This window comes from Heloderma suspectum, chromosome 2 (genome assembly GCF_057233095.1).
Source record: "Heloderma suspectum isolate Gila_16-S chromosome 2, 16-S_ref, whole genome shotgun sequence".
Lineage (NCBI taxonomy): Eukaryota > Metazoa > Chordata > Lepidosauria > Squamata > Helodermatidae > Heloderma > Heloderma suspectum.
In genome coordinates, this window is record NC_139459.1 from 246391096 (window position 1) to 246417195 (window position 26100).

The window sequence follows — 26100 nt, forward strand, 5'->3', positions numbered from 1 at the left end:
ACACAGGTCACCTGGTCAGTCTTTCCCACTATGATGAGCTGTACTGTATTTGTTTAAATGATAGTTATAATGTCTAAATTTACACCCATACACATACATTTTCATATGCAAATATTGTGCAAATCAGTGTCCTGTTTTGTCCTCTTTTTCTGGTGATGCAGTTCCTTTTTTTTGGCAACATGTAAGCAGCCACCCTAGACACAACTTTTATTCCTTCATCTCCTCTGCTCTTTGCTGAGTGCATAGCATGTTGATAGCTAAGCACGTAGCATTAAGCTTTGTTCCTGAAACAGGAATCTTTTCTCTAGAATGGTGGCTCCCAGAATTGTATTAGCCTCCCAGAGGATGTATAAGCAGGTGACCCTTTTTATACATCCTGGTTTGAGTAGAGAATGGATGCTGAGTGGGCTGACTTCTCTTTTGTCATGTTGACTGATGCTGCTGAAGGCTAGTGCAGAGGTGGGCAACGCGTGGCCCATGGGCCGCATGTGGCTACAGTGCACTCAAACAGATGAATTTAGCTCTGTAGTGCTCTTTAGCACTACAGAGCAGAGCAGTTTGCTGCCCATGGGACAATCCTTTTTTTTTTAAACTGGCTTTTTACTTTCCTGGGTTCTTCTCTTAGGAGTTGGAGGTGCTCTTGACATCTTCTTTCAGGGCTGTGGGAGCTGCTTTTCCAAGTGTTCATCCCATGGTGCTGTAGTAACATTTAAAGGCCAGTGACTGGGCCATGTGGTTGCAGATCTTTAAACGTATTTGTCCTGTAAGATGAACCCACAGAAAAGCACTTCCCATGGCACTGATGTAACATCCAGTCTTGCATCTCCACGTGCGTATCTGATATTTCCACTAGGGTGCTTCGTTGTCATCTCATGTCCAAGACCAAGCTTTTCATCTTTCCCTTCAAAGCCCTCCTCTGCTTATACACCCTCCTTATCCATCAACAACATCACTGTCCGCCCTGTCGAACAATCCTGAAGCTCTGGTTTTATCCGAGACTCTTCTCTCTTGCCCTCATATTTAATCCATTGCCAAATCATGTCACTTCTCCCTTTATATGGTAACATTTCAAAACTACAGCTCTTCCTCTCCGTCCCCTCAGCAAGAACTTGTTCATCTCTCACTTTGACTACTGCAGTTGTCTCCTCTCTGGTCTTGCACTGTCTCACCTTTGTGCCCTCACATCTGTCCAGCACTCTGCTGCCAAGATCAGCAGAGATCTGATCTCTGCCAAGATCATGCAGTTCTCTCATTGCTCTGACCATGTGATGCCCCTTCACATGCTGCTCCTTATGCTTGGAGCTGCCTCCCAGAACACTTGTGTAATGCCACTACTCTTACTTTCTTCAAATCCCTCCTCGAAAGCCACTTTTTCTATAAAGCCTTTGGAATAATACCACGTAGTCCCCATACTTGCTATAACTAAGCCAAAGTACATGTATTGGCAACAATCACATCGTCTTCCCTTTTTCATTCCTGCTTCTATTCCACCCTGTGTCTCCCCTGTGTCAAACTTTAGATATTAAACCCCTTTGCATAGGGCCTATCCTCTCGTACTCTGTGAAGTTCCATGTGCATGGATGACTGTCATCATCATCATCTCAAAAGGGCACCTTAATGCACAGGATTGGCATTATGGTCCTGCTTCATCTCATGTCCCCTAGTTTTCTTAAGTTCATAAGAGGGTAAGAATAGTCAGCTAAACAGCCCATTGCTGCTTTGCCTACGTAGGCAATATCATTGAGGAGGCATACATAGGTTTTGTTCTTGACATATGGATGCACCTTAGGTCAAAGCTTGAAGGTCCCTCCCCTAGGATGAGCCATAAAGGGTCCAGTCCATCCAGACTTTTCTACAGTGTCCTTCTCATCCCTACCCTGGAGAGCCCACAGTACATTTCTCTTCTTTCCAGATGCATCAGGTCCCATTCTGGCACCTCTGTATAACTTTTGCAAAGCTCATGGAGGAGTGACTCCGCATTCAATGCACAGCACTGTAGCTAAAGCAGAGCTGGACTTGGTTATGAGTGTCCAAATATGTGCCAAAGCCATGCCCAAACTGTACCGTGTCTTTTATAGATGGGAGGTTTCCGGTAGATGTTACTCTCTGCAGCAGCTGGAGGCAAAAAGAAAGATAATGAAGGAAAGGAGGAGACAGGAAAAGGGTATAGGAGCCAGCATGTAAAATTCTAAGAGTCATAGGAGCCACCACGTTTGCAGGTAAGGTTACCCACCCATAATCAAATTCTCTGCTTATTCCCTTCTGTTTCCACCCCTGTGCCCTGCTTTTCCAGAAGATTGTGGTATAAAATGAGGCAGCCTTATCCTAAGGATCTTCAGAACAGAGATAGGTTGTGAGCTGGTTTGATGGGGGAAGAAGGAATTAATTCTCTTTGGAGTGATGTGTGCTCTAAACAGCCATAAGACAGAGCATGTGTGCGTGCACAAGAGGTCATGCTGTGAGCATGCTTACCATTAAACAGCATGCAGGGTCAGGCAGACATTTCTCCTTTTGGCCCAGTTGGCAGCTTGCCTCAGTTGAAGAGAAGGGAAGACCTAATGGCCATCATCTCCTTGTCTTCCAGTGGCACCAGATGAATGATGAGTTGGATCCTCAGAGCAACCTTCCCCAACCTGGTGCCCTCTGGATGTGTAGGACTACAACTCCCATAATCACCCCATAGTCCAACACACGTGGAGGGCACCAGCTTGGGGAAGGCTGCCTTAGAGATACGGGGATGTAAACCCCACACCATCCTTGCCCAAGAGCAAAACAAGTCAGCCAAAGTCTCTTCAGATGAGAGAGAGACAGAGAGAGAGAGAAGCAAAGCAAGCTGGGAACGGGAGCTATCCTATCAGCACAAAGCCTTACTGATGGGCTGGTCACTGGTGGGGCAGGCAAAGGGCCATCCATAAAAGACATCAGCAAAGGCTACTGGGGTGACTAACCATCTGAACACTAGTGACAATGGCAGAAGGGCAATGAGTCAGGGAAGATTCCAGAGAGAGGTGAAAGTAGTCCAGGCAATGCCTTCAGCCATGGATTGATTACACAGAGGGCTGAACACAGCACTGCACAACTCCAGGTCCGCTTCACCCCCTCCACTGCTCCGGGGAACCTGCTGAGATGACGAGCCCCCACAAGTCTGGAAGAGCCTTATCCCAGGGTGCTAACTTGGACCACTGCCAGAAGGACCAAATGACAAATAAAATCTCGACTCTGACAGACAGAGCATGGAGGGGAGAAAAATCAAATCCCAAAGGTGTGTGTGCGTGTTGTGGGGGAAAGAAACTATTGCCTGACTTCATCCACCATGAACCATACACGCTCCTCCCTAATGAACCTGTGCTTCCCTTTCTGGCCCTTTCTGGCCGGATGACTGGGATCAAAATCTTGCAAGTGGTTTGAGGCTCATTTCATACATTTCATGTATGAGGGTGTGTCTCAAAAGGCTTGGGAAGGAGCCCAGGCTTGACTTGTGCTAGTTCTAGGCTGAGGGCTTGAGGAGGGCTCCCAGTGCCTACAGGCCTGCATCTGGGCAGGTGTGGGCCTCATGTGCTTTGAGTGCACCAATGACTCCAGATTTGCCTGGTGTGAGCCTAGCTGGTTGAAGACTGTGCAGGCAGGCAGGTGGGGAGGGCATACATGTTCTTGCATACTGACCAGGGACAGGTGTGGACTCCCCCCTCCCCTTCTCTGCAGGAGGGGCGGGGCAGTGGCCCTTACCTGGTGGCCCCTGGAGTCTCTGCTGGAGGGGAGCAGCCATCTGGCAAGCCCAGAGAAATCTGGGGGAAGGGTGCAGCGGGCCCTGAGGGGAGCAGGAGGAGTATAAGATAAATTATCTGTCAAGGATGGGTGTAGAAGAGCTCTTAGCTGACAGACAAGCTTTGCCCTGTGGTCCTGGAGGGAAGAGAAAGCAACGAAAGGAGCAGGAGAATCTTTCCCTTGCATAAGAAAGAGGCAGCGAGGGAGGGAGGGAGGGAGGGAGGGAGGAGTGGGAAGGCAAGGGGAAACCAGACTTTGGCAGAGATGGGGCTAAGGCTACAGATCTTGTTTATGGATGGCCTCTATCATGCGGATGTCTTTTGCTGTTGGCTAGCTTACTCTAGGCTGGCAATAGCACTACTCATGCAAGGTACACATCTGGCACATGCATGCACGCATGCCCCCCAAATAAAAAATAACGGCGCTCCTTCACAGGCTGGCCAGAGGCCTCCAGAGCCTACCTGGAATGTGGAAATGCTTAGGAGCTTGGTATGAGGTTGGTGTAGAAGACCTCACATCTAACTGGCTATAGTAGGGGGAGCTGCGCCCGCTCTCTGTCCCTTGAAAGAGCAGATTGGAGGGAGCAGCAGAGGAAGAAAGAGAGAGGCAGAGGAAAATTGGTGTTAAAAGCAGCCATGTTAGACGAGTAGCAAGCCACCTGTGAATCCATGAGGGGGATGCATGGGTGGAGGGGAGGATGTAGTGGTGACTGCTGCACATCATGGTGAGGGAAGAGTGTTGGGTTCACACATGAACAGGAGCCAGAGGGGAATTCCACAGGTGCATGTCATCAGTGGCAGTTCTAAACCCATTCCAGGAGTACCAGACACTCCATGCCAGGGTTTACCCAGCAGCAGCAGCACTAGCTGGCACCAGTGGTGCAGAGTTCAGCGACAACTGTCCCAGAGGCTTCGCTTTGGCAGAGGGCGAGGTTCTGATGAGCAGATACATTACAGGAGACCGGAATAATAAGACAATTCTGCGGGACATGCTTTTATCTGTGTTTTTTCTTCCCTGCTCTGCCGTCTTCCTAGTGCAACATGTCAGAAAACACCCAGTGGTGAAGAAGAATCCCCTAGCACCTCTGCCGGTGTGCGTATGAATTCTGCGGCATCGGTTGCTTCCCTCATCATCCACTCCTTTCCATGTCTAGCATGGAATCATCATTTTGAACTTGCCACCGAAAAAGGAGAATGGTGTATGCACAGTGGAGTGAAGTCCCAGTAATAAACTGATCTCTATTCTGAGGACAGACCATAGTGTACCTGGCTGCTTGTCAAGAAGTGATCCTACGCAACAGAGGAGCCTGCCATGGGGATGTCATTTTTGCCCTTCCTTTCTTCTCCCGGGAGGGAAGATGTTATGGCGCAAGCTCTTCTGGGAACATGGAAGGATGTCCTGGCACTGAAAGCCCCTCAGAGAGAAGTGTGTATGTCCTGTTGGTGATGGTGCGGAGCTGGTTTCTGATTGGCAAGTGTGCTCAGCTGAATCCTGAGCCGTGCCCTTACCTGAGCGGTAATAATGATGCGGAGAGCGTGGGATAGTCGGAGACATGCCTTGGCGGCTGTAGGTGGGGGAGTCAATGTAGCCTGGGCTGGAGGCTCTCCTCTGTCTGATGTCCATGCTTTCATAAATGTCCTGGAAAAGGAAAAGAGAACTGAGAATAAAAGACACAAACTGTAGGCAGGCGGATATATTTTTATTCAGGCAAGTCTTCGGCATATAAGCTGCCTGCTACTGAAAGGGGTTTTAATGGGTTGGTGCTGTTTATTTCTTTTATTGTTGTGTTTTCAATTATTTGTTATTATGTTCTGTTGTAATTAAGATTTTGTTTTTAGTCTGGATGTAATTGTTTGCCACCTTGAGCCCTAGTATTTGGTGGAAAGGTGGTGTGTGCATGTGTGTGTGTGTGTGTGTGTTATATTTTTATGTATGTGAGTGCAGACAGAAAAACTAACAACACTGGCTGGATCTACATTTACCGCCTTTTTTCGCTTCCAATGAGGTTTCACTGCCTGCCTTTCACACTACGCAGTACCCGCCTCAAATTGGAACCGGAATTTCCCACTTCCGTGCTCCTGCTTTCAATACCCTGATATCCCAGTATTTCCCCTTAATGTGCTCTGATTTTCCGTCTTCGCTACCATATCCGGTCGTAGTCCCCTCCCCTGCCTGTCCATATACAGTGGTGTTTGTATTTCCCTCCTGTCCAATCACAGTTCTCAACGGCCCCATGTCTTCTTCCGGCTACTGATCGCATAGCTTCCTCAGCAGCCCCCGTTTCCTCAGCAACAAGCAAAGGGCTGGATGTGCGTGCGCTTGTCTGATCTCGGAAGCTAAGCGGGGTCAGCCCCGGTCAGTACTTGGATGGGCAACCGCTTGGGAATCAGGCTTCCTGCACTGAGCAGGGGGTTGTTCTATCCCTTCAAATGAGATTACGTTTTGCCCCCTCCTATCCCCCGCTCTGGATGTGTGTTTTTTTTTAATTAAGGCATTATCCTCGCCGAATCAGGGCTTCTCCGCGATGTGTTTTTTTTCTAATTCAGGCATGATCTTTGAAGATTCGAAGCTGTGAAGCTTCACAACTTCGAATCTTCGAAGATCATGCCTGAATTAGAAAAAAAAACACATCGTGGAGAAGCCCTGATTCGGCGAGGATAATGCCTTAATTTAAAAAAAAACATCCAGAGCGGGGGATAGGAGGGGGTAAAACTTAATTTCATTTGAAGGGATAGAACAACCCCCTCCTCAGTGCAGGAAGCCTGATTCCCAAGCGGTCACCCATCCAACTACTGAGCGGGGCTGACCCCGCTTAGCATCCAAGATCAGACAAGCATGCGCAGGAAAACAGCAGGAAAACAGCACAGTGCTCAAGTGTGAACCAAGCTCGCGCATTCGATGAAGCACTGCCACGGGGAAAATGGGTGAGTGTGAATAATCACGTTTTAATGCGAGAGCGTTTAACCTGACGGGACACTGAATTCATTGCGATGGCGGGCACAGTGTAGATCGGCCCAGAGTATACTCTGTTGTTACTCTGTCTTTCTTATATATTTTACCTTAAGACTGGCTGCATCCATAGTGGATCCAGAGCCTCCTTGTTGCTTTGGTGTTGTACGGCTTTACACCAACCCCTCTCTCTCTCTGTAGCAGGTACATGCACATTAGGCCCAAGGCACAAATTCTACCCTCTACTTTTTGTGCAGTCTCCTTTTTTTCACAGTGGAGGGCAGGGAGTGTGTGCATATGTAATCACAAAAACAACTGGCTTTACCATGAGCTCTCCTAATCTAATATCCTCTGGGATAACTTCTACCTTCTACAGAGTAACCCCCAGGATCAGTAGCAGTTCAGTTCAGTCCTCCTCAGAACTGAGTGTTGCGGTCTTCTTGGCTGAGGTCTTAGCAAATGCTTCGTCAGCTCTAACCCTACAAGCCCTGGCCGAATGAGTCCTCCTACATTAGCCTGGCATTCTATATGATTACCTGAGAATACGGAGACAACGTTCCAAGAGACTAGAAGTGACAGGAGGCCAGAGACAAGCCACAAGGGAGTGAAGAGTGAGGAAAGAAAGAAAGGAAAAAGTGATTACAAGCTGACATGACTACTCAGAGCCATAACACAGTTCATCTTCCCCCAAGTTACAGTCTGCTTGGCAAAACTGCAGCCTTATTAGAGCTGTCAGGGCATTGAGAAAACCCAGGAGAGAGACTCCAAAATGACCATGAAAAGGTGGCAAAACTAGTGACATGTTCCTCTTCTAGTGTGAGGGGAAAAAAACCCAGCTAACCAACAAACAGAGCCCAATACTTCTTTCCCTCTCAAATATATAAATGCTCCTGACTACCCTCTCCTTCAATAAACAGCCTGCACTGAGCCACAGTCTTTGGTCATAATTTTAAGATGTCAGTAGGGAAAATGGTTCTGATCCAGCCTACAGGTTCATCTTGAGCTGTCCCTTTTCCTCCACAAAACAGAAAGAGTGTCTTCAGCACATATTTACATGAGGAAAGGAGGGATGTCTCAAGTACCACAGAAAATGAGTGTCTTTTTAGAAAGCCCATGCCAACACCATTGTTGGGGGTTTCTGACTGCACCAACACAGCATTGCTGACCTGGTAGCAGTGCAGTCAATACAGGATCAAGCACAGCACAGGGCAACTCAGTGCAAGCCAGATGCATCAGCACAGATGCATCTGCTTTGTGCAACATAGGAATTGCATGAGCAAGGGGAGAAAAGGAGAGTACAAAGCATTCAAGGCATTTTTGTGAACTGCCCATAGAGCTTCAGCTATGGGGCAGTATCGAAATATAATAAAGGAAAGGAAACCAGAGCAAGGCTCTCCTTTTTTGGCTACCACATCTGAGAGGAAAGCTTGGCACCCTTCTCTCCTTACCAGTCAAGCCTCTGCCTGCCTCGGGTGACCAGATGCAAAGAAGGACAAGCCTTTGAGATGTTTTTTAGACATTTTGTAGAAGGAGGAGTTTCATCAGGTGCAGCTTTTCTTGCCTCTTTATGACAAAGCTGCACTTCCCATAATGCCCCTCTTCTCCCCAACCATTAAAGGTGCAGGAGCCCCATCCTCCTTTGTAGCCAGTCCCTGCTAAATGCCAGAGCATGTCAGCTTGCCTGCATCAGGAAACAGGTTGCCTTCCTAGGAGATCCCCTGCAAGGCATTTTCTGCCTTATTAATAACACACATTTTGAACCTCTGAAGACACAAGCCTCTGCCTTCACTAGAAGAATGTGGCCTGGCCTCCTACTGAAGCCGGAAAGATGAAACCTAGGCCAGTGGAGGTCCCACTGATGCATGATTATCTCTATGATGCTTCCAGTCTGCCATGACATTTATGACAGAGGGGCAGCTGCACCTGATTTCAGTGGGTATCTTCCATGAGGCACTGGGCTAAGGGAATTAGCATATTTGTGTCCTGGTCTGATGGTTAATAAGGAGGCGGTTAATCTGCTGGACCTCTGTCTTGCACTTTCCACTGTAACCCTTTCTAGAGGGGTAGCTCTGAGAAGGGCCATAGCTCAATAGTAGAGCAGCTGCTTTGCACATGGAAGGTCCCAGGTTCAATCCCCAGCACCTCCACGTAGGGCTGGAAAAACTCCTGCCTGAAACCCCGAAGAGCTTCTGCCAGTCAGTGTTGACAATACCGGGCTAGATGGACCAAGGGTCTGACTCAGTATAAGGCAGCTTCCCATGTTCCAAGCTGCATTAGTCTGTTACAGCAGTATCAATCAGATGGCTTGTGGCACTCTTAAAGCAGCTTTCTCCAATCTGGCGCCCTCCAGACGTGTTGAACTACAACTCTTTCAGAGCTATCAAGATGCCCATTCTCTTCTGCTCCTCAAGAAGGTTTGGATCTGTCAGGACCCAGCTGAAGAGAGCTCCTTGGGCATGTTGGGCACTGAAGGGTAATTCTTTCAGGGAGACCTCCTCTTCCTCCTCTCACCTTGTTCCACTTGTACAGCATTTTTAATAACAACTAGATTCCCATCTCTGATCCCTGGGCAGAAAACACACTAGTCTGTCTCTGAAAGGTGGCATGCCACTTTTTCCATCTGTGCCCCAACAGCAGAAGATGGAAGCAGGTGAGACCTCAGATCAGGTCTCACCTGGACACTTTCAACCTCTTGACAAGATGGCTGCTTAGCAGTAACCAATTTGGATTTTTGCTTTTTGTACGTGTGTGTGTGTGTGTGTGTGTGTGGAGGGATCTCAGGTATTGTGAATCTCAAATAATCCCATCAAAATTAATGGGGTTTACAGATATAGTAGATAGATAAAGCTCTGTTTCCACCTTACTGGCTCCCTGTGTCCCAGGTGAAATTGTCAAGAAGCTGTACCTCCCCATAGCTATATCGCTCCAGCGTCTCATCCGACGTATATCTGTGATAGGGCTCATAGGAAATGAGGTCAGGGCGCTGCACCTCGTAGATGGCTTTAATCTTGGGAAGAGCAGCTAGGTCTTTATAATTAAGGATCTCATTATCCACTTTAGCCTAAGGAAAGGGAAAGATATAGATAGAGCAACAAACACAGAGAGAAAAGAAATGGGAACTGGGAATGCAGGGGGAGAAGGGGCAAGTTGGAATACACAGGTTGAAGGCATCATCAGAGCAAACAGGGGCCAGATTGTTACCACAGAGGAGAGAAGAGGGAAGGATCAAACCTTGGCAGTGGTGTAGCGGAGCCAGGGCTCACAGGGTTGAAGTGGCAGGACATTCTGATTGGCAGGGATGATGACATCACCCCCTCCCCCAGGTTTCCAGGTTCCCTCTGAGCTTAGCTGCAATCCTCACAGCAGCTGGGGGTAAATGTATTTTCCCAGCAACAACATATTGTTATAGATATAGATCAACACAGCTGCCTGCATTTTTGGACTCTCCTTAGGTTGTGGCTATGAGGATTGTCATGATGACCACCTGCACCTCATAGAATAGTAGGGTTGGAAGGGGCCTATAAGACCATCGAGGCCAACCCCCTGCTCAACGCAGGAATCCAAGCCAGAGCATCCCTGACAGATGGCTGTCCAGCCTCGTCTTGAATGCCTCCAGTGTGGGAGAACCCACTGGTTCCACTGTCGTATTGCTCTAACAGTCAGGAAGTTTTTCCTGATGTTCAGCCGGAATCTGGCTTCCTGTACTTGAGCCCATTATTCCGTGTCTTGCACTCTGGGATGATCGAGAAGAGATCCTGGCTTCCTCTCTGTGACAACCTTTCATGTACTTGAAGAGCGCTATCATATCTCCCCTCAGTCTTCTCTTCTCAAGGCTAAACATGCCCAGTTCTTTCAGTCTCTCTTCATAGGGCTTTGTTTCCAGTCCCCTGATCATCTTTGTTGCCCTCCTCTGAACCCTCTCCAGTTTGTCTGCATCCTTCTTAAAATGTGGTGCCCAGAACTGGACACAGTACTCCAGATGAGGCCTAACCAGTGCTGAGTAGAGGGGAACTAGTACTTCCCGGGATTTGGAAGCTATGCTTCTATTAATGCAGCCCAAAAGAGCATTTGCCTTTTTTGCAGCCACATCACATTGTTGGCTCATCTTCAGCTTGTGATCTACAACAATTCCAAGATCCTTCTCGCTTGTAGTGTTGTTGAGCCACCTCAAAATTTATCACTACATCACTGAACCTTGGAGAAGATGACTAGGTTCTCCCTATGTAGACAAGTCAACAGCGGGAAAGGAGCATTGGGGCTGGGACTGAAAACATCATGAACTGCCTTGGCAATATGCATTGCGTTCTTCAGTCAGATGATGCTTAAAGAAACCACCAGGGCCCTTGGGCAGTCAGGCATTCAAGGTCAGGGGTAGACACAGCAGGCTGAACTTGTCCAACCTTTGCCTTTGCACTGCTCACTGGATCTGAGAAGACTGTTCCCAGTCTGTAAGAATCTAGTTCTCAACAGCTACATGGGTGTCTTGGATTATTTCTTCTCCTCACCCCTCCTGGGACCCATGTGACATGCCTTTTCACGTTGTACCTGTGGGGCTGCAAGCCTCAGTCCCAGCTGCCACACACCTGTTTCAGCCATGGAATTGTACTTACGCAAATGACTCGGTTGGGGGAGCCGATGCTGGAGCCAGGAGGGGAGATGGAGGTTTCTGATGTTCTTCTGTGCTGTGTAGACAGAAAATGGCTTATACATTCAACCTTTCTGGCCTCCACCTAATCCATGACACTGAAGGAAACATGGCAACCAACCCTGACCTGAGCGGGCGGCACATCGCTGGTAATGGCAAAGATGTCACCGACCTGCCTGTTGTTCTTCTGTCTGAAAGGCCTTAATTACTATATGTTTTGTCGCACTTGCCACTAATGATCATACTCCGCAATCCAGACCCTCATTGCTCCATGCATGTGGTTTATCTGAACGGTTTACTTCAGACCCAAATACCAGCCACTGTGTAGAAAATAACTGTGAAATGTCATCAGTGTTGCACCAGCTACTTGCATGCCAACTGAATATACCTGGGGGCCTAATGAGACATTATAGAGAATGTGTAGCTGGCACCAACAAGGGCTGGTGTCAAGGGTAGGCATGGCTGGGCACCGGCCAAGGGCACATACCCCACTAGGGCTCCACTCCTCTGCTTCATCACTGCAACCTGCTCGCTCACCTGCCTCTCACTGTAACCCAGACAGCAGTGGTGGTAAGAAGGCGGAGCAGTAGATGCCATGGCCTACTTGCTCCCTGGCTCTCTACCTGTCAAGCAAGCAAGTGGTGGCCATGATGAGAAAGAGGAGGAGGGGCAATAGCAGCTGGCATCAATGGCAGTGAGAAGGTAGATTCACTAAGGGAAAGGGCCCATTGTAGGTGCCTTGCCCAAGGGCCCTCAAAAACCTATAGCTGGCACTGGCACCAACCTTCATTCCACCCATCCAACCACCACCTCCCCCCCTCTACAATGTATCCGCCTGGTAATGTTTGGTAAATAAAAGGTATGGCTTGATGTCATCCATTCAGTGTTCCTCTCCCTCAGTTTCACTGGCTGCTGTTTGCAGGGGGAAGAGCAATGCTGAGCGTGATGATGATGAGACCTCACCTTTTTCCTTTATTAGACGTTACTGGGGAGATGCAGTGTGTGTGTGTGTGGGGGGGGAAAAAACTTGGGTTGGCAGCAGCCATGTATTCTCCATAATATATACTTGTGCCTTGAGATGCTAAATCAGCCTTCCCTAGAAGTTGATGGACTACAGTTCCCATCATCCCTGATAATTGGCCATGCTGGCTGAGGCTGATGGAGTTGTAACCCAAGACACCTAGAGAGGCCCAGGTTTGGGGAAAGTTGCACAAGGGTTTTGTTGCTGCACTTCGATGCACTGAATTATGTCATCTGATCTCTGTAAGCCATGTAGCAGTTTTGCCAATACACGAGCTAATCTGTGCTAATAGCACACATGTCAGAGTTAATAGCCCCCCACCCCATCACTCTGGGCTGCAAGGCCAATCTATACAAGTGGTGATTTAGTTCCTGGACTAAGAGGTGATCTCTGTCTTGATTCAGGGCCTCGGGTTTAAAAATAGTTACTTAATACATAGGAATATGAATATGGGGCAGGAGTAAGAAGCACATATATAGCCCATTTGGGAAGAAAGCTTGGTCAGGGATATATGGACAACCGCTCTACTTACTTTCTGGCCCTGGCCAGAAATATGGCAGCTGCACAGCAAAAACAAGATGCTGAGAGACGTCTCACAGTTTACTTAGCAAATGAGTTTGCCATGGCCAGAATAATTTCACACCAGCGTTTGCAACTGTGCATCTCCAGATATGCAGTACACATGTTCCAGACAGCCAGGGCCAACTGTGGTTCTTCAGCCAATGTCCATTCTGTGTCCTTAAATGTTTAGAGATATGGATCCCCCTTTCTCATTGTATGTGTCTGCAACAAAAGCTGGTGCAGATGCACCAGACACTACAGCTACGTAGAGTATGAAGATTTAAGAAATAGGAATGAAGTCTGGTTCAGCCTCAAAGATGTTTGCGCCTGTAATTTTAGTCCAAGGGCACACGTCCCATCTGAAGGATCAAAGCCCTCAGATGCGACATTTCAAACTTCTCCTCCTCCCACAATTGCTTTGCAGAGGGGTTATTACTTTCAAAGCAAGCAAATAAACTCTCTATTCCAGTCTCAAATATATTCCTACATTAGATACCACAACAAGTAATTACTGAAGTTCTCATTCCCATCCATCCCCAACTCCGTATTACCTTTAGCTTTTTTTCTGCCCTTGCTGCTTGTTTGCAAATGGGATGCCACACTTCCGAACCTGAAACAGAGGACAATGCATCAGAACTGCAAGCTGTGCCATGGAGAATGTGATTTACATACCTTGCCCAGGTTCATTAAAACACACACACGCTACATAAAGCTTCCAATGCTCCTTGTTCCTGGCCTGGCCCTTGATATTAGCAACAAAACAACTGGGTTGGGCATATAGGTGACAGTAGATATAATTGGAACAAAATCTACTGATGATTTTTTTTTATCTATATGGTTAAAACATATACATAAGGACAATAAGGAAGAATACGCTGTTATTGTGCTATAAAAAAGAATATCAGTATGCCCAACCCAGTTGTTTCGTTGCTGTGTTTCTAAGGGGGTTGGGAGAAATCTCCTGTTGTACTTTGGTCTGATGTTCCCTGCTACTAGGGTGGACCTTCTTCTGTCTGCGTGGTGGCCCATTAATTCTGCCCATCTGATTCCTGACTTTGCTTGCCTTCACATCAGAAACTCCGACTGGAAAGAAATATTTTGGATTGCAAGCTTCTTAACACTAGGGGAACTTTGCATTTGTGCAACAAACCGCAATAAATACGCCATGGCCAGTATTTAAGCATTGATTGGGCTTGGATCATTTAGCTAGCAGGAAAACCCATCTCACCCAGAATGCAAACTGGAATTTGGCAGCAAGTCTCCACTATTCAAAGGCAAGGATGCTATACTGGTGCCCATCCTAGTGATTATGTATGTGGGCACATTACAGAATTATAGAGTTGAAATGAACTAAAAAGCCACCTAGTCTAACCCCCTGGCAGAAGTCAGGACTGTGCAGCTCCACACTGCAACCTATGCAATCCAGGCCCCAGTGTGCAGCTGGCAGATAACAGCTGCACTTCAGTAAAAGTCATGCCTGGGCTTACTGGTGAACCCCATGAGGAACACCTCATCCACTACCCTATTTCTTTCTTCACTTGTAAGGTTGTGCTGTGCTGACATAGCGCATAATGGGTAGCATTATGAAGCTGGCGACGAGCCTCTTGAAGGTAATCGCCTTCATTTATGACTGCCATTGTTCCCCCTTCGTCAGCTGGCTTAAATGCCACGTCTTTATAACCCCTTAAAGGCAAACAATGCCATATTTTCCTCTTTGGTGAGGTTACGCCAAGTGTGCGCCTCTGTTTTTTCTAGGTCCTCTACCTCCCTTGTGAGCAGTTCTTCAAATGCAAGGACTCTAGGGTTATTAGGAGGAGGATTAAAAGTGGATCTTGGTTTGAACATGACAGATCATTCTTGGAGTGGAACACTGCCTCCCTTAAAAAAAAAAAAAATCAGAAGTGTGAATTTTCCTAAACATAATTTGCATCTCAACCATTGAGTTAAAGGAGTTATGTTTGGGGGCAGGTTCAAACATCAGGCCTTTCTGAAAAACCCTCATCTCACATTCACTGAATCTTCTACTGGATATGTTGACTGACGTTTTTTTAAAAAAAGAAATAGATAACATTAAGGATTGGCCACTCATTGGACAAATGGGACATTACTTCTGGATACCTATACAGAAGGGAATGCAGTTCAGCTAGCTCCTGTGCTGTGCAATTCCACCACTTCAGAGAGTGCTCTGGAGTTCTTTGCTTGGTACTCCCTTAACAATTCAAGGCAGTTCCTGTTTTCCCTGGTCTGATAGGTTGGGGAAAGCTGGGGCAAGGTTGTGGGGTGAATGCATCACCGTTCTAATTGATTATATGAAACCCTTGTCCCAGTCCCTTCTCTTGGACTAGTAACATAGCTGGCAGCATTGCCTGTGGCAGGTGGTAGTCAAAAGCTGTAGCAACAGAGTGCGGTAATGGGATGCTAAGAGATAAAGGAGTGGATCAAACAGCACTGAGACGTTTGATTTCATCTGATCTCGGAAGCTAAGCAGGGTCAGCTGTGGTTAGTACTTGGATGGGGGACCGCCTGGGAACCAGCCTTCCTGCACTGAGCAGGGGGTTGGATTTGATGGTCTTGCAGGCCCCTTCCAACCCTACGATTCTATGATTTCTAAACACATCACATAGAGAAGCAGTACTAAGATATTCTCCAGGGTGCCCTAATAATCTAGGGCCAGCTTTGAATAAGGTAGCCAATACAACACAGCACGGTAAAACCACCTTGGGTGATTGGACGGAAAGGGGGTATATTAATGTGACAAAAACATAAAAGTCAGACCTCAACAGGGCAGGGTGTTCATTTTTAAAGAGAAATTCAGATCCCCCCCCTTTCCATCCTTGCCTCTCCTTTCATGGTTACATTGTCTGATGGAAGGAAAGAAAGAGACATGCTTTCAGACTTAGTGATGATCCTGCATGCCATTGATTTGTAGGGGTTTATATTGACTTTCCTAAGATCCTTCCACCTTAATGGTGTGGTCACAGGAACATACTATCAACTGGAGCTGAAAAGACAGATGCCAGGAACAGACACAACACTGACACTGTAATATGAGTCCACATGCTTCAAATTTGTGGCTGTATCCTCCTCCCAGGGTCACTGTTATCACCCTAGGTCTGACAGCTAGCTACTCCTGGGTGCTGGTAAAGGTCAAACTAAGATCACAGGCTTTTTCTTTTTTTCCTTTAGGAATCAGTTTGAATTAGACATGCTTTTATCTACCTGGCCATAGAAAGACATCATCCAAACTGCCAGACAGATGATTGAAATATGAATAATAAGTTGTTATAGGCTTTGAGCTGAAACTGAATGAGTTGTCTTTGCAGAGAGCAAAACACACCAAACACAACAACTTCCAGCAGAAAAGTCAGCTCTGACTTTACCAAACTGCCAGTGCTGGTTACGGGGGGCTTGGGCTCTCCTCCTTTCCAAGGCACCTCGGTCCACTCACTTGCTGTCTCCCTCTGGGCCCGGTCTGCACAATTGCCCAGAGGGAAAGCACAAGGAAATGGATGCTGTTGCTCCCTCTCCCACTTTGGTCATTGCTTGCATGATTGGAGGGGGCAGCAGGTGACCAGGCAGTGGCGGTAAAGGAGAGAGGCTGGAGGACCAGAAGGTTCCAGAGAATGGCAGCGGGCCCCCTGCATGGGTGTGGGCCTCAGCAGGTGCCCAACAATATCTATTCCCTGCGGCCTGCCAAGTGCTGCATTCAGGACAGCAAGAGATGAAGCATTCTTTTGAGGTACAGGCTCTGAATCAAGACAGAGTTTACCTCCTAGCTTTTCCCAGAGAACACATTAAATCTTGCAGAAAAAGTTATGCCTGTTAAACAAGTAACGTTTATAGACTGCTTCTGTTGCTGTGACATTCTTTTTTGAAGACATCAGTGCACACACGTGTCCTGAGATGTGTATATAAATGTAACCAGGGGAAGCTAATATGTGCATCTATTTCCCAGGAAAGACATATAGTCTATAAATAGAGGTTTGGGACTTGTTCTGAATGGCCACTTTCCGTAAGAAATAGACATCTGTTACCCTTCCTAGGTTGTGACTGAAATGAACCTTAAGACATGGATGTGAATCCACATGCATGGATTCAAAAGTAAAGTAAATAGTGTTAGAATGCCCTTGTTAAGAAGAGGATGCAGGGAGGGGAGGCAAAAGAGGGGAAATTCAGGGTTACAGTGAAGCTGGGAAAGGAACCTTATTCCTGTTCTAGGAATATACCAATGAAAAAGTCAGGTCCACTCAGATATGATTGGAGCACTGGGTGTGAAAACCAGTCCTGACTTTCACAGGGCCATTCAGCTAGTCACCTCCCAGCCACAGTATGAATTATTAGCTTGTATAGCCAGAAAACTGCCCTCCCCAGCATCCTCCTTCTACCCACAAATATATTCCCACTTTTAGGCGCCATACTTTGAGGCCATGGTCACCATAGCAACAGGAGCTTCCCAGCAACAGAGCATTGAGTGTGATGGCCAGGTGCAATACTTTGGAGGAGTTGCCCTTTCTCCACACCCCCATCACAGTGGTGGGGTTTCTGCTAGCACCACGCTGGCTGATGGGCCAATGTGACACTAATGGCACGTCCACTCCCACACAGTGAACCAACTGTCAATTGCTACCCCACACAGAAAGCAGTCCCGTCCCAAAGCCCACAGTTCCTGCAGTGTGAGGGTGGGGAGGAACCAAAGCTGCAATTAGTGCAGTCAGACACAGGGTAATTAGTGACTCAGGGTGACAAGAACCTAGAGGTTGTCTATGATAAACACTCTTCCCCCTAAGCTGAAAATAGACCTGAATGGGAAAAACGACCCTAAACTCACATTGAGACCCAGTAATTTCTTTTCTTCTTTCTGCATATACCATAACCTCCTGAGGGAGTTAAGCCTGTTGCAATCAGAAAATTTAAATAAGTTTGACTTGGGGCTTAATCATGTGGCCTCTGTCTGAAAACCTCAACACTCTTCTCTTTGAAATGGGACTGATAATATGCATCTGTATATCATGCAATGTGCAGTGAAGATGAATCCCTGTATCTCTAAGAACATCTGGATTCTGTCATAATGGAGGACTCAGTGACCTTCAAAGAAGCAAAGTATGGCTCTCAATAAATGTTCATAATAGCCTTAAGAAATGTTAAGTGCAAGTTTTGAATAACAAGGCTGTCTATATCAGGGGTGGCCAGAAGGTAGATCAGGATCTACTGGTAGCTCTCTGGGTGATTTGCAATAGATCAGCAAGGGTTATTTTCTGACTCCCCATTATTTAATAATGCCAACAAAATTACTTTTCCCACTTAAACTCAGCTGCAGAAATAGAAGAAAACTTGGAGTAACCAGGAATAGAATTTGTGTAAGCGGGGGGGGGGGGAGTGGATCTCCAGATGTTTTGGACTTCAGTTCCCAGAATTTCCAACCATTGGTCATGCTGGCAGGGGCTTCTGGGAGTTGAAGTCCCAAACATCTGGGGATCTATGCTTTGCTCACCACTGATGTGCTCAGAGGCACCCCGTTCTTTGGGGTTTTTTTTAAATTCTAAGTGAATGTCTTTTGCATCTGGCTGTGGTGGTGGATCTAGGGGTTCTAGTAAACAGCAACAACAACCCAGTAGATCTGAGAAGCAAAAATACTGCCCAGCCCTGTGGCTTGGATGGAAGTAGGCAATCTGCTCCACAGTGAGACCTTTTACCCCAGAAACTGGTTTTCCTACCTGTGAGGTACATCTCTTCCCCTTCTGTGAACATCTGGTGGCAACGCACACATCTGGCACAAGTGGGGTGATAATGCTTCCCTCCTGCCTAAAAGAATCAATGAGAGAAAAGAAAACAATGTTGAACAAACATAATTAGTCCATTCACATTTGTCACAATTCCCATGAGAATTTGTTTGTTTAATGTTCTTGTTTTGTTTTGTATACAGACTTCATATTTGTTAAACCAATTCAATAAGACATTTGTTTAATGTTTTAATCTTGCTTTTGGCCAATAGCCCCACCCTCTCAAAATCTGGCTCACAATAAAAATAAACAAACAGATTAAAGGAATAACTATTGTTGGAGGTGTAATGCAGTCAATGCTTCTCTTATTCATAAGTTTTGGAAATGCCCAATGGTTGCCCCCTTTTGGGAGGAAGTTATTGTATGGATAAATGTTGTATTGGAAAGCTCTTTAATATTTACTGATGTAAATGTTCTTTTAAATTACTTACCTGCTTCTTGGAATGTAACACATGGTCAGCGTAAATGGATTTTTTGTGCACTTTTGGTTGCTAAAAGACTGATACTACGATACTGGAAGGATAAAAGCTCACCGCCTATAATGCAATGGACTGAAGACTTAACAATGCTAGCAACATTTGAAAGAGTGGTATATAGGTGCCACTTGTGAATGGACTTATATGTGGATATCTGGTCTGCTTTTACTGATGTTTATGTATAACCTATGTTTTTTCCCCTTTTTTTCTAGAATATTGTAATATTTGAAACTGAGGATTTTAGAATATGTTGTTATATTTTTATTTTTGGGTTTGAGAGCCAGTGTGGTGTAGTGGCTAGAGTGTTGGACTGGGAGCCAGGAGATCCAGGTTTTAGTCTCCACTCAGCCATGGAAGCTCACTGGGTGACTTTGGGCCAGTCACAGACTCTCAGCCCAACCTACCTCACAGGGTTGTTGTTGTGAGGATAATATAGAGAAGAGGAGGATAATGTAAGCCACCTTGGGTTCCTTGCAAGAGGAAAAAAGGTGGGATAAATGCAATAAATAAATAAATAAATAAATAAATAAATAAATTGTTATGTTTTCTGTTTGTTTTGCTTTGTTAAAACTCACAATAAAAAATAAAAAAAAAGGAGAGCGAATTGGTTTTCTGTAGAGCTTGTCTCCTTTTTTGTTTCTAATAAAATTGTATTGCTCTTTCTTATTTACCTAATCTACTTGCCGGTGGTCTTGAATTTTTATCTCTAAATTCATTGGGTTGTATCCAACGGTGTCCAACACCAGTGGAATAAACACTGTTGGCAGAATGGATCCCCCCTACAGTTTTCCCTTAACATAAACAAGTAGCTAACCCAAAATAAAAGGGTCAAAAGGTCAAAATAAAAATGACCTTAAACAATCATTGTTATTCATAATTTCCCTTTGGTCATCTCTATGTTACTCTCTTCTTATCTTGCATCATTATTCTTGTTCTTTTCAGGGCAGTATGTTGATCCATTTGCTGTTGGAGATCTTCATTATTGCACAGGCTGAGTGCCTTTTTGTGGGGAGGGCAGGGACTTTCCATCTTTTTCTGAATCTCTGCCCCTAGGCTTGGGACTCCTCATTCCTGATCTCATTTTCTTCATCCTCCTCACTGATGGAGTCTATTTCCTCCCCTCCATGGTTGAGACTGAAGGGGGCTAAGGTCTTTTTCACTTCACTATGCATGGTTATGGTGTGTGTCATGTTGTCCTCCATTATAATGATTCAGAAAGGGAAACCCCAGTGGTACACAATATTGCCTTCTCTTAGTTGCGTGGTAAGGTAGTAGAGGGGTTTTCTTCTTTTCAGTGTGTCTACACTGAGGTCTTGGAAAAACATAATTTTTTCTCTTGCATATTTTCAAATTGTCTTGCTATGCATAGTATGTTCTTTGTTATGCTTTTGCAGAAAGGTATTATAATGTCCTCAAGTTTCCCTCCTTTTGTGGCCTGGGAGTTGTTGCCTCTTAATGGCTGGGTTTGTACGCCATGATAAGCCATGATGGTTTATAAACTACTCACAGTAGCTTATAATCCACCATGGTTTCTTGTGTCATCTGTGAGCGGTTTTCCTGTACCACAGTGGCTTATTATGCCAAAATAAGTCACTCTGATAAGACGTGGTCTACAGTGGGGTTTATTTCAACCAGCATGGCTTATTGTGTCATCTGGCACTGCATAGTGGCTTAAAGAGTTGTTTAAAGATTGCCTTCAAAGTTATTTGGCAAGAGCAGACAAAACTGCTGCCAGTACTGGGCTCCAGCCGGCAGATCTCTGTTTGTGAGATCTGCCTAGCAGCACAGGGAATGAAAGGGAAGCAAGTGGTTGGTTTCTGGTCACTTTTCCATGAAAGTTACACAAGTTACACAACCTCAGCCTTCTTTTATCACACTACTGTGAAGTTACACAAGCACATGCTTCCCTAATTGCACTATCCTGCTACTGCAGAACAGCACAACTTCGCAATAGTGCAAAGGAGAAATAAAAAGTGAAGAGGGAATGAGGCAACTACAAAATAGTAAATAGGGGAAGATAGGGGAATAGGGAGAAAAACTGCTCACCTTTCCTGAAAAAGCAAAGTTGTGCAGTTATCCAGCACAGCATTTGATGGCTCCCCATGAGGAGACACCGCCCCATTCCAGGAAACTGTCAAGGAGTTACAGCTCCCGCTCCCTTTGTGGTGCAAAGCGGGCTTCGGTCGTGCCTGCTTGAGGTTGCACAGGGTTTGGCTTGGGCCTCAACTGCATCACTTCAAAGGGAAGCATGGGCTCTTAAAATCAAGCTGTGCCAAGGCACTGCAAAGCCCACTTTCCACCAACTTCATACACAGGTCCCCCTTGAAGTCATGCACCTGAGGCACAAACTAAACCCTGTGCAATCTCAAGCAGGCACGAGAGAAGCAATTAGGGAAGGCTGTGGTTGTGTAACTTTGCAGTAGTGTGGTAGCACAATAGTGTGATTAGGGAAGGTGGGCAGGGCTTAGAAAACTGGCTGGGAAGTGGGCGGCAGGAGGAGGAGGCAGGAGCGGGAAAAGCAGCTAACAATTGGCAACGCGCGGATAATGGCAGGGGTCCGGCAGAGACAGAAGAATATGCCCCTAGCGCGAGATAGGCCAATCGAAGAGATGCAGGTGACACAGTGGTGGCCCAGGGGATGCTAGGATTTGGTTTCCAACACAAAGGAAGCTGGGATACCATCTCAGCTGAGTGGGAGGACTGTAGAGGGAGGAGGGCAAGGGTGGGGAAAATAAGCTATGCATAAGTAGCTTATTTGTCTGATTGTGTGGGACACAGAAGCTTATAAGCTACTGTGAGTAGCTTATACACCACCATGGCTTAAAGTGACGTGAGAACCCGCCTGATGTCATCCAGGCTTAGTTGCAGCTCTGGAAATGTTTTTTTGCAAATAAAGCCAGCAAGAAGGATATAATCTCTGATCGCGTGATTCTTGGACTCCTCTGAGACTTACATCAGGGCACCTACTGTGACACAAAACTCCTGTAACACCAGTCAGTCAGACATGTCCTCAGGATGTTCCCAATAGGACTGAACTGAGCTGCAGACAAAGGGCAAAGGTCCACTGTTGCTTTGCACCCAATGTTACCTCTTAGACCTGGTAAACTGGGTGCAAGTTAGGTATCGGCCTTTAGACAGCTGGTGAAAACTATATTGCTCCATTGAGCTTTTATTGATTAAGGCTGCTCTTTGATTTCAGGTTCCCCTGTTCTATTGTAATGTATTTTAACATTTTATTGTTTCAGCTTTTGTTTGGAATTGTTGCATTTTATTGTAAATCACCTGGAATGCTCATTACATGCAGGGGCAATTTAGAAATAGGTCAAATTTAATAAAATAATAAAACATGACATTGAAATGGCGCCTAGTCGCTAAACACAAAGTTTGCTTTCCAAGGTTGGAATGCTGCGGCAGCCTTTGAAATCAATGGGGAAGTTTCGTGAGCGAGACGTTGTGGGAGCCACCCTACTGTTAGCTCTGTGCCAAGGAGAGGCCAGCAGCTCAGATCTCTCACATCGATGAGAGGGACCACATTTCCCACCAGCTTTCAGCTTATGTCAGTGCAGTGACTTTGCTCAAGTTGGGCAGGTTGACAAGTCACAGCGCAGCCAAGCCCAGGGTATCATCAGAACTGTTAACTACCATGCAACGTTCCTCCTTTGCAAGCTGTCACTAAGCAAACCATTGTCGTTTGGCGATAGTGGGGAGATCAGCCATAGAACAAGAGTTACAAAAAAGAAACGGAAACCAATCCTGTTGTTGAAGTTTCCAGCCCTGTTTTCTCTTTAGACACCCCCACCAGAGGACAACTTTTTTCTGTTGCTTCGCTCCAGGGACTACGATGCTCCAAGATTAGAAATAGCAACCTACTATTTCGCCCACTTGTGATGTAGCAGGGCTGTCCTCCCTGCCCTTTGACAAGGATAATAGGTTTAATTGGTAGCTTGCTTCCATTCAAAACTGCCTGTAAGGAATTCAATTATAGACTCACTTTCAGGGCTTCAGAGCTCAGATGCAGCCACTGCCTTGCCTCAGTGCAATCAGCTCCATTCCGTGCAAAGCACTGCTCCCAAAGGGACACTTTTACAGCAGTAATAATAACAATAATACAAAAGAGAATGAGGGATTATTAAAGGGTGTGGGGAAACAAAGGCCAGCGAAGGCCTTTAATTAGAGGAGGAACTTTTAAAGTTAAAAGTCAGAATTAAGACTAGTAAGGGTTTTCCTAAGAAGGGTGGGACTTGAGTCTGGTAAGAAGAGAGTTGATAATTAGATGGTCAGCACAGTATCAAACTACAGTGCACCAGTCTTGTCAGTTCTGTCATAAAATTGTCCCCCCCCCAATTAAAAAATGGGCTAAGGTTTGTTTCTCTGCAGTGGTTCTTCTGTTGTTTACCTATGAAAAATGTGTTGCTGGGCCTCAGAAGCAAAACAAACCTTGTATCTTAGCTATGATTAAAGGCTGACCCACACAACCTATAACTGAGTGGCATGTATTTTGGGTTGTCTCTGCACAACTTGTATTTCCTGAAACATGTCCTAGTGCAGTCCACCCCTCCAGTGATTAGTGTCCCTCATTACTTCTGGGCTCCACTTCTGCGTGTTTATTTTATTTGAGAGAGGAACTGAGCACCCCAGGATACTTCCCCTCAATATTCCTTACCCAGACAAGCTTTGCAGGAGAACATTATCTCCAGCAAGACTGCTGCTTGAAACAGATTGTAGCAGTTGTTGCCCATTCAACTCTCAATCACATTAATCCAGAGAGAGATGCTAGGAGGCTGCTCAGTGGTAGGGCAGGCATTGCTAACTCCATAGAGAGTTGGCAACCAGGAGGTGGCTCCTTTAAGAATTCCTTGCCTGAACTAAGTGTCAGGGTTGGATCAGAGCCCATAGAGCCCCAAAGTAGTTCTGATTCTGAGGAAGAGGTAGAAACCGTGGGAGAGGAACCCGCGCACTGTTCAGAGGCACTGCCAGAGGGAGAGCCCCTCCTTGATCACATTCCTGAGAGTGGTAGCAACCCTGACAGGCAGGGGGAGGGACAACTGGAGCTTCGGGATGCTAGGCGCCGGCGTAGGGACAAGCGGGAGATGGAGGGCGCTGAGAGGAGGCACTCCGCCCGCTTGGTGCAACGTCAAATACCTGCGCCTCGATGCCCCACGGGAAAGGGGTGGACTTTCGCCTCCTAGCCCTTAAGTTCAGAGGCTTCCCACCTTTACCTTCAAATGGAGATCAACTGATTCACTAAGGCTAGAAACTCCAAGTAGGCAGCTCTCCTAAGTTTCCCTCATTAGGCTCATGCAATTAGCATCTGTAAGAGTCATTAGGTTGAATGGAAATAAAGCCTTGGAAAAGAGCCCTATCGCCTGTGTGTTGATTCTGGCTATTTGAGGATTTCAGAAGGCAGCAAGGGCGCTCCTGACACTAAGGCAGGAAAACTGACAGCAGAGTGATCTTGCCTAATGGTATTGTAAGTCAAGTATGCAAAATCAGAAGGAGCAACTCTCTTCTAATCACAACTGCAAATATTTAGTAGCCATAGGATGAGTGAATGCTAATGTAATTATGCATACATACTGTATGCCAGCCTCAAAGTAATTTCCCCTAAATGTAACCATATCACCATGTAAGACTGGGGATTTCTCAGGGTTGTTGCCCATCCCAAATCAACCCTTTTTGTGTAAACAATGGCTCTAGCCAAGGCTTTCCCCTATTGTTTGCAGCCCCGGATGGCTGTTGTTGCCACCTGGGAATCTTCCTGCAACTTCTTTGTGGCTTTGTATTGCCCAGCTTGACACTCTTTTGTGCTTTTTGAAACTTTTGAGGAAAAGGGGTCAGCCCTGGTTAGTACTTGGGTGGGAGACTGCCTGGGAATCAGGCTTCCTGCATTGAGCAGGGGGTTGGACTTGATGGTCTTGTAGGCCTTCCAACCCTATGATTCTATGATCAGGCCCCACTGTTCTGTGATCTAAGTATTTGTCAGAGCCCCAGCCACCTCATGCAGCATTTCTTGGCCAGCTAGTAGGAAGGATTGAGGCCAGGTCCCCTGGTGCTCTCTCAGGTTTCCTGTCTGTTGCTGCCTCCCTTGGCCAATCTCCCGGAAGATTTGGCCAAGGTGAATGCGGTCATTGTAGAAGATGCAAACTGACAGCGGCCACTGCAGACCCAAGTTGTCTGTGATTATACTGAGGGCAAGCCCACTTCCCCAAGAGGAGGCAGGAGGAAGTGTGAAGCACACAAAACACTAGAAATGAGTGTGAATGCATTTTGAGCTGTAGGTAACCTCCTTCATGACATTCAGTGTTTCCTCACCTTTTGAAAGTGGCTGCCAATGAACTGGAGCAGGGGTGGGGAAAATGCTGAATGCACTAATGTCATATCATATTTCTTTTACTAGTCGCTCTTGGGGGGGGGGTTGTAAGGCAGCATAACAGGAACACAGGACACTGCTTTATACTGAGGCAGTGCATTGGTCCATCTAGCTCAGTCTTATCTATGCTAGGGATAGGGAACCTCCAGCCTGCAGGCCAGATAAGATTTGATATTTGGGATGCTATTTGAAAGTGCTGCTGAGTGATTCAGTCCTGCTTCTGTGTAGACATGCAGAGGCTTGTCCTGCTTGTTTGTGAGTAGATATGCTGCTCATGTTTACTTCTGAGTGACATGCTTCCTACTATACATTGGTAACAATGGAATTTGGGAGGGGTTGTTGGATCTTTCATCCCTGCCTACGTTTGCCTGTGACCTTGCCACTTTTGCCTGTGGCCCCAGAAAGCTTCTCCAAAACAGAATCTGCCCCCCCCCCGGCCTGTGGCAACCTTTCCCTACCTGGCATCTCCAGACATGTTGGATTACAACTCCATAATCTCCAGCTACCATGGCCAGAGGCCATGCTGACTGGGG

General features: G+C 46.4%; 1 protein-coding gene across 1 annotated transcript in view; it reads right to left on the reverse strand.

Moving 5' to 3' along the window:
• The window catches only part of ABLIM3 (actin binding LIM protein family member 3), a 115038-nt gene that overhangs the window by 18587 nt on the left and 70351 nt on the right, over positions 1 to 26100 (reverse strand). The window contains exons 7-12 of the mRNA XM_084838677.1: positions 18656 to 18743; positions 13493 to 13551; positions 11325 to 11396; positions 9620 to 9775; positions 7251 to 7280; positions 5274 to 5403 (exon numbers count right to left, since the gene is read on the reverse strand). Of these exons, the coding sequence (XP_084694803.1) occupies positions 5274 to 5403; positions 7251 to 7280; positions 9620 to 9775; positions 11325 to 11396; positions 13493 to 13551; positions 18656 to 18743 (535 nt within the window). The remainder of the gene's footprint in view (positions 1 to 5273; positions 5404 to 7250; positions 7281 to 9619; positions 9776 to 11324; positions 11397 to 13492; positions 13552 to 18655; positions 18744 to 26100) is intronic.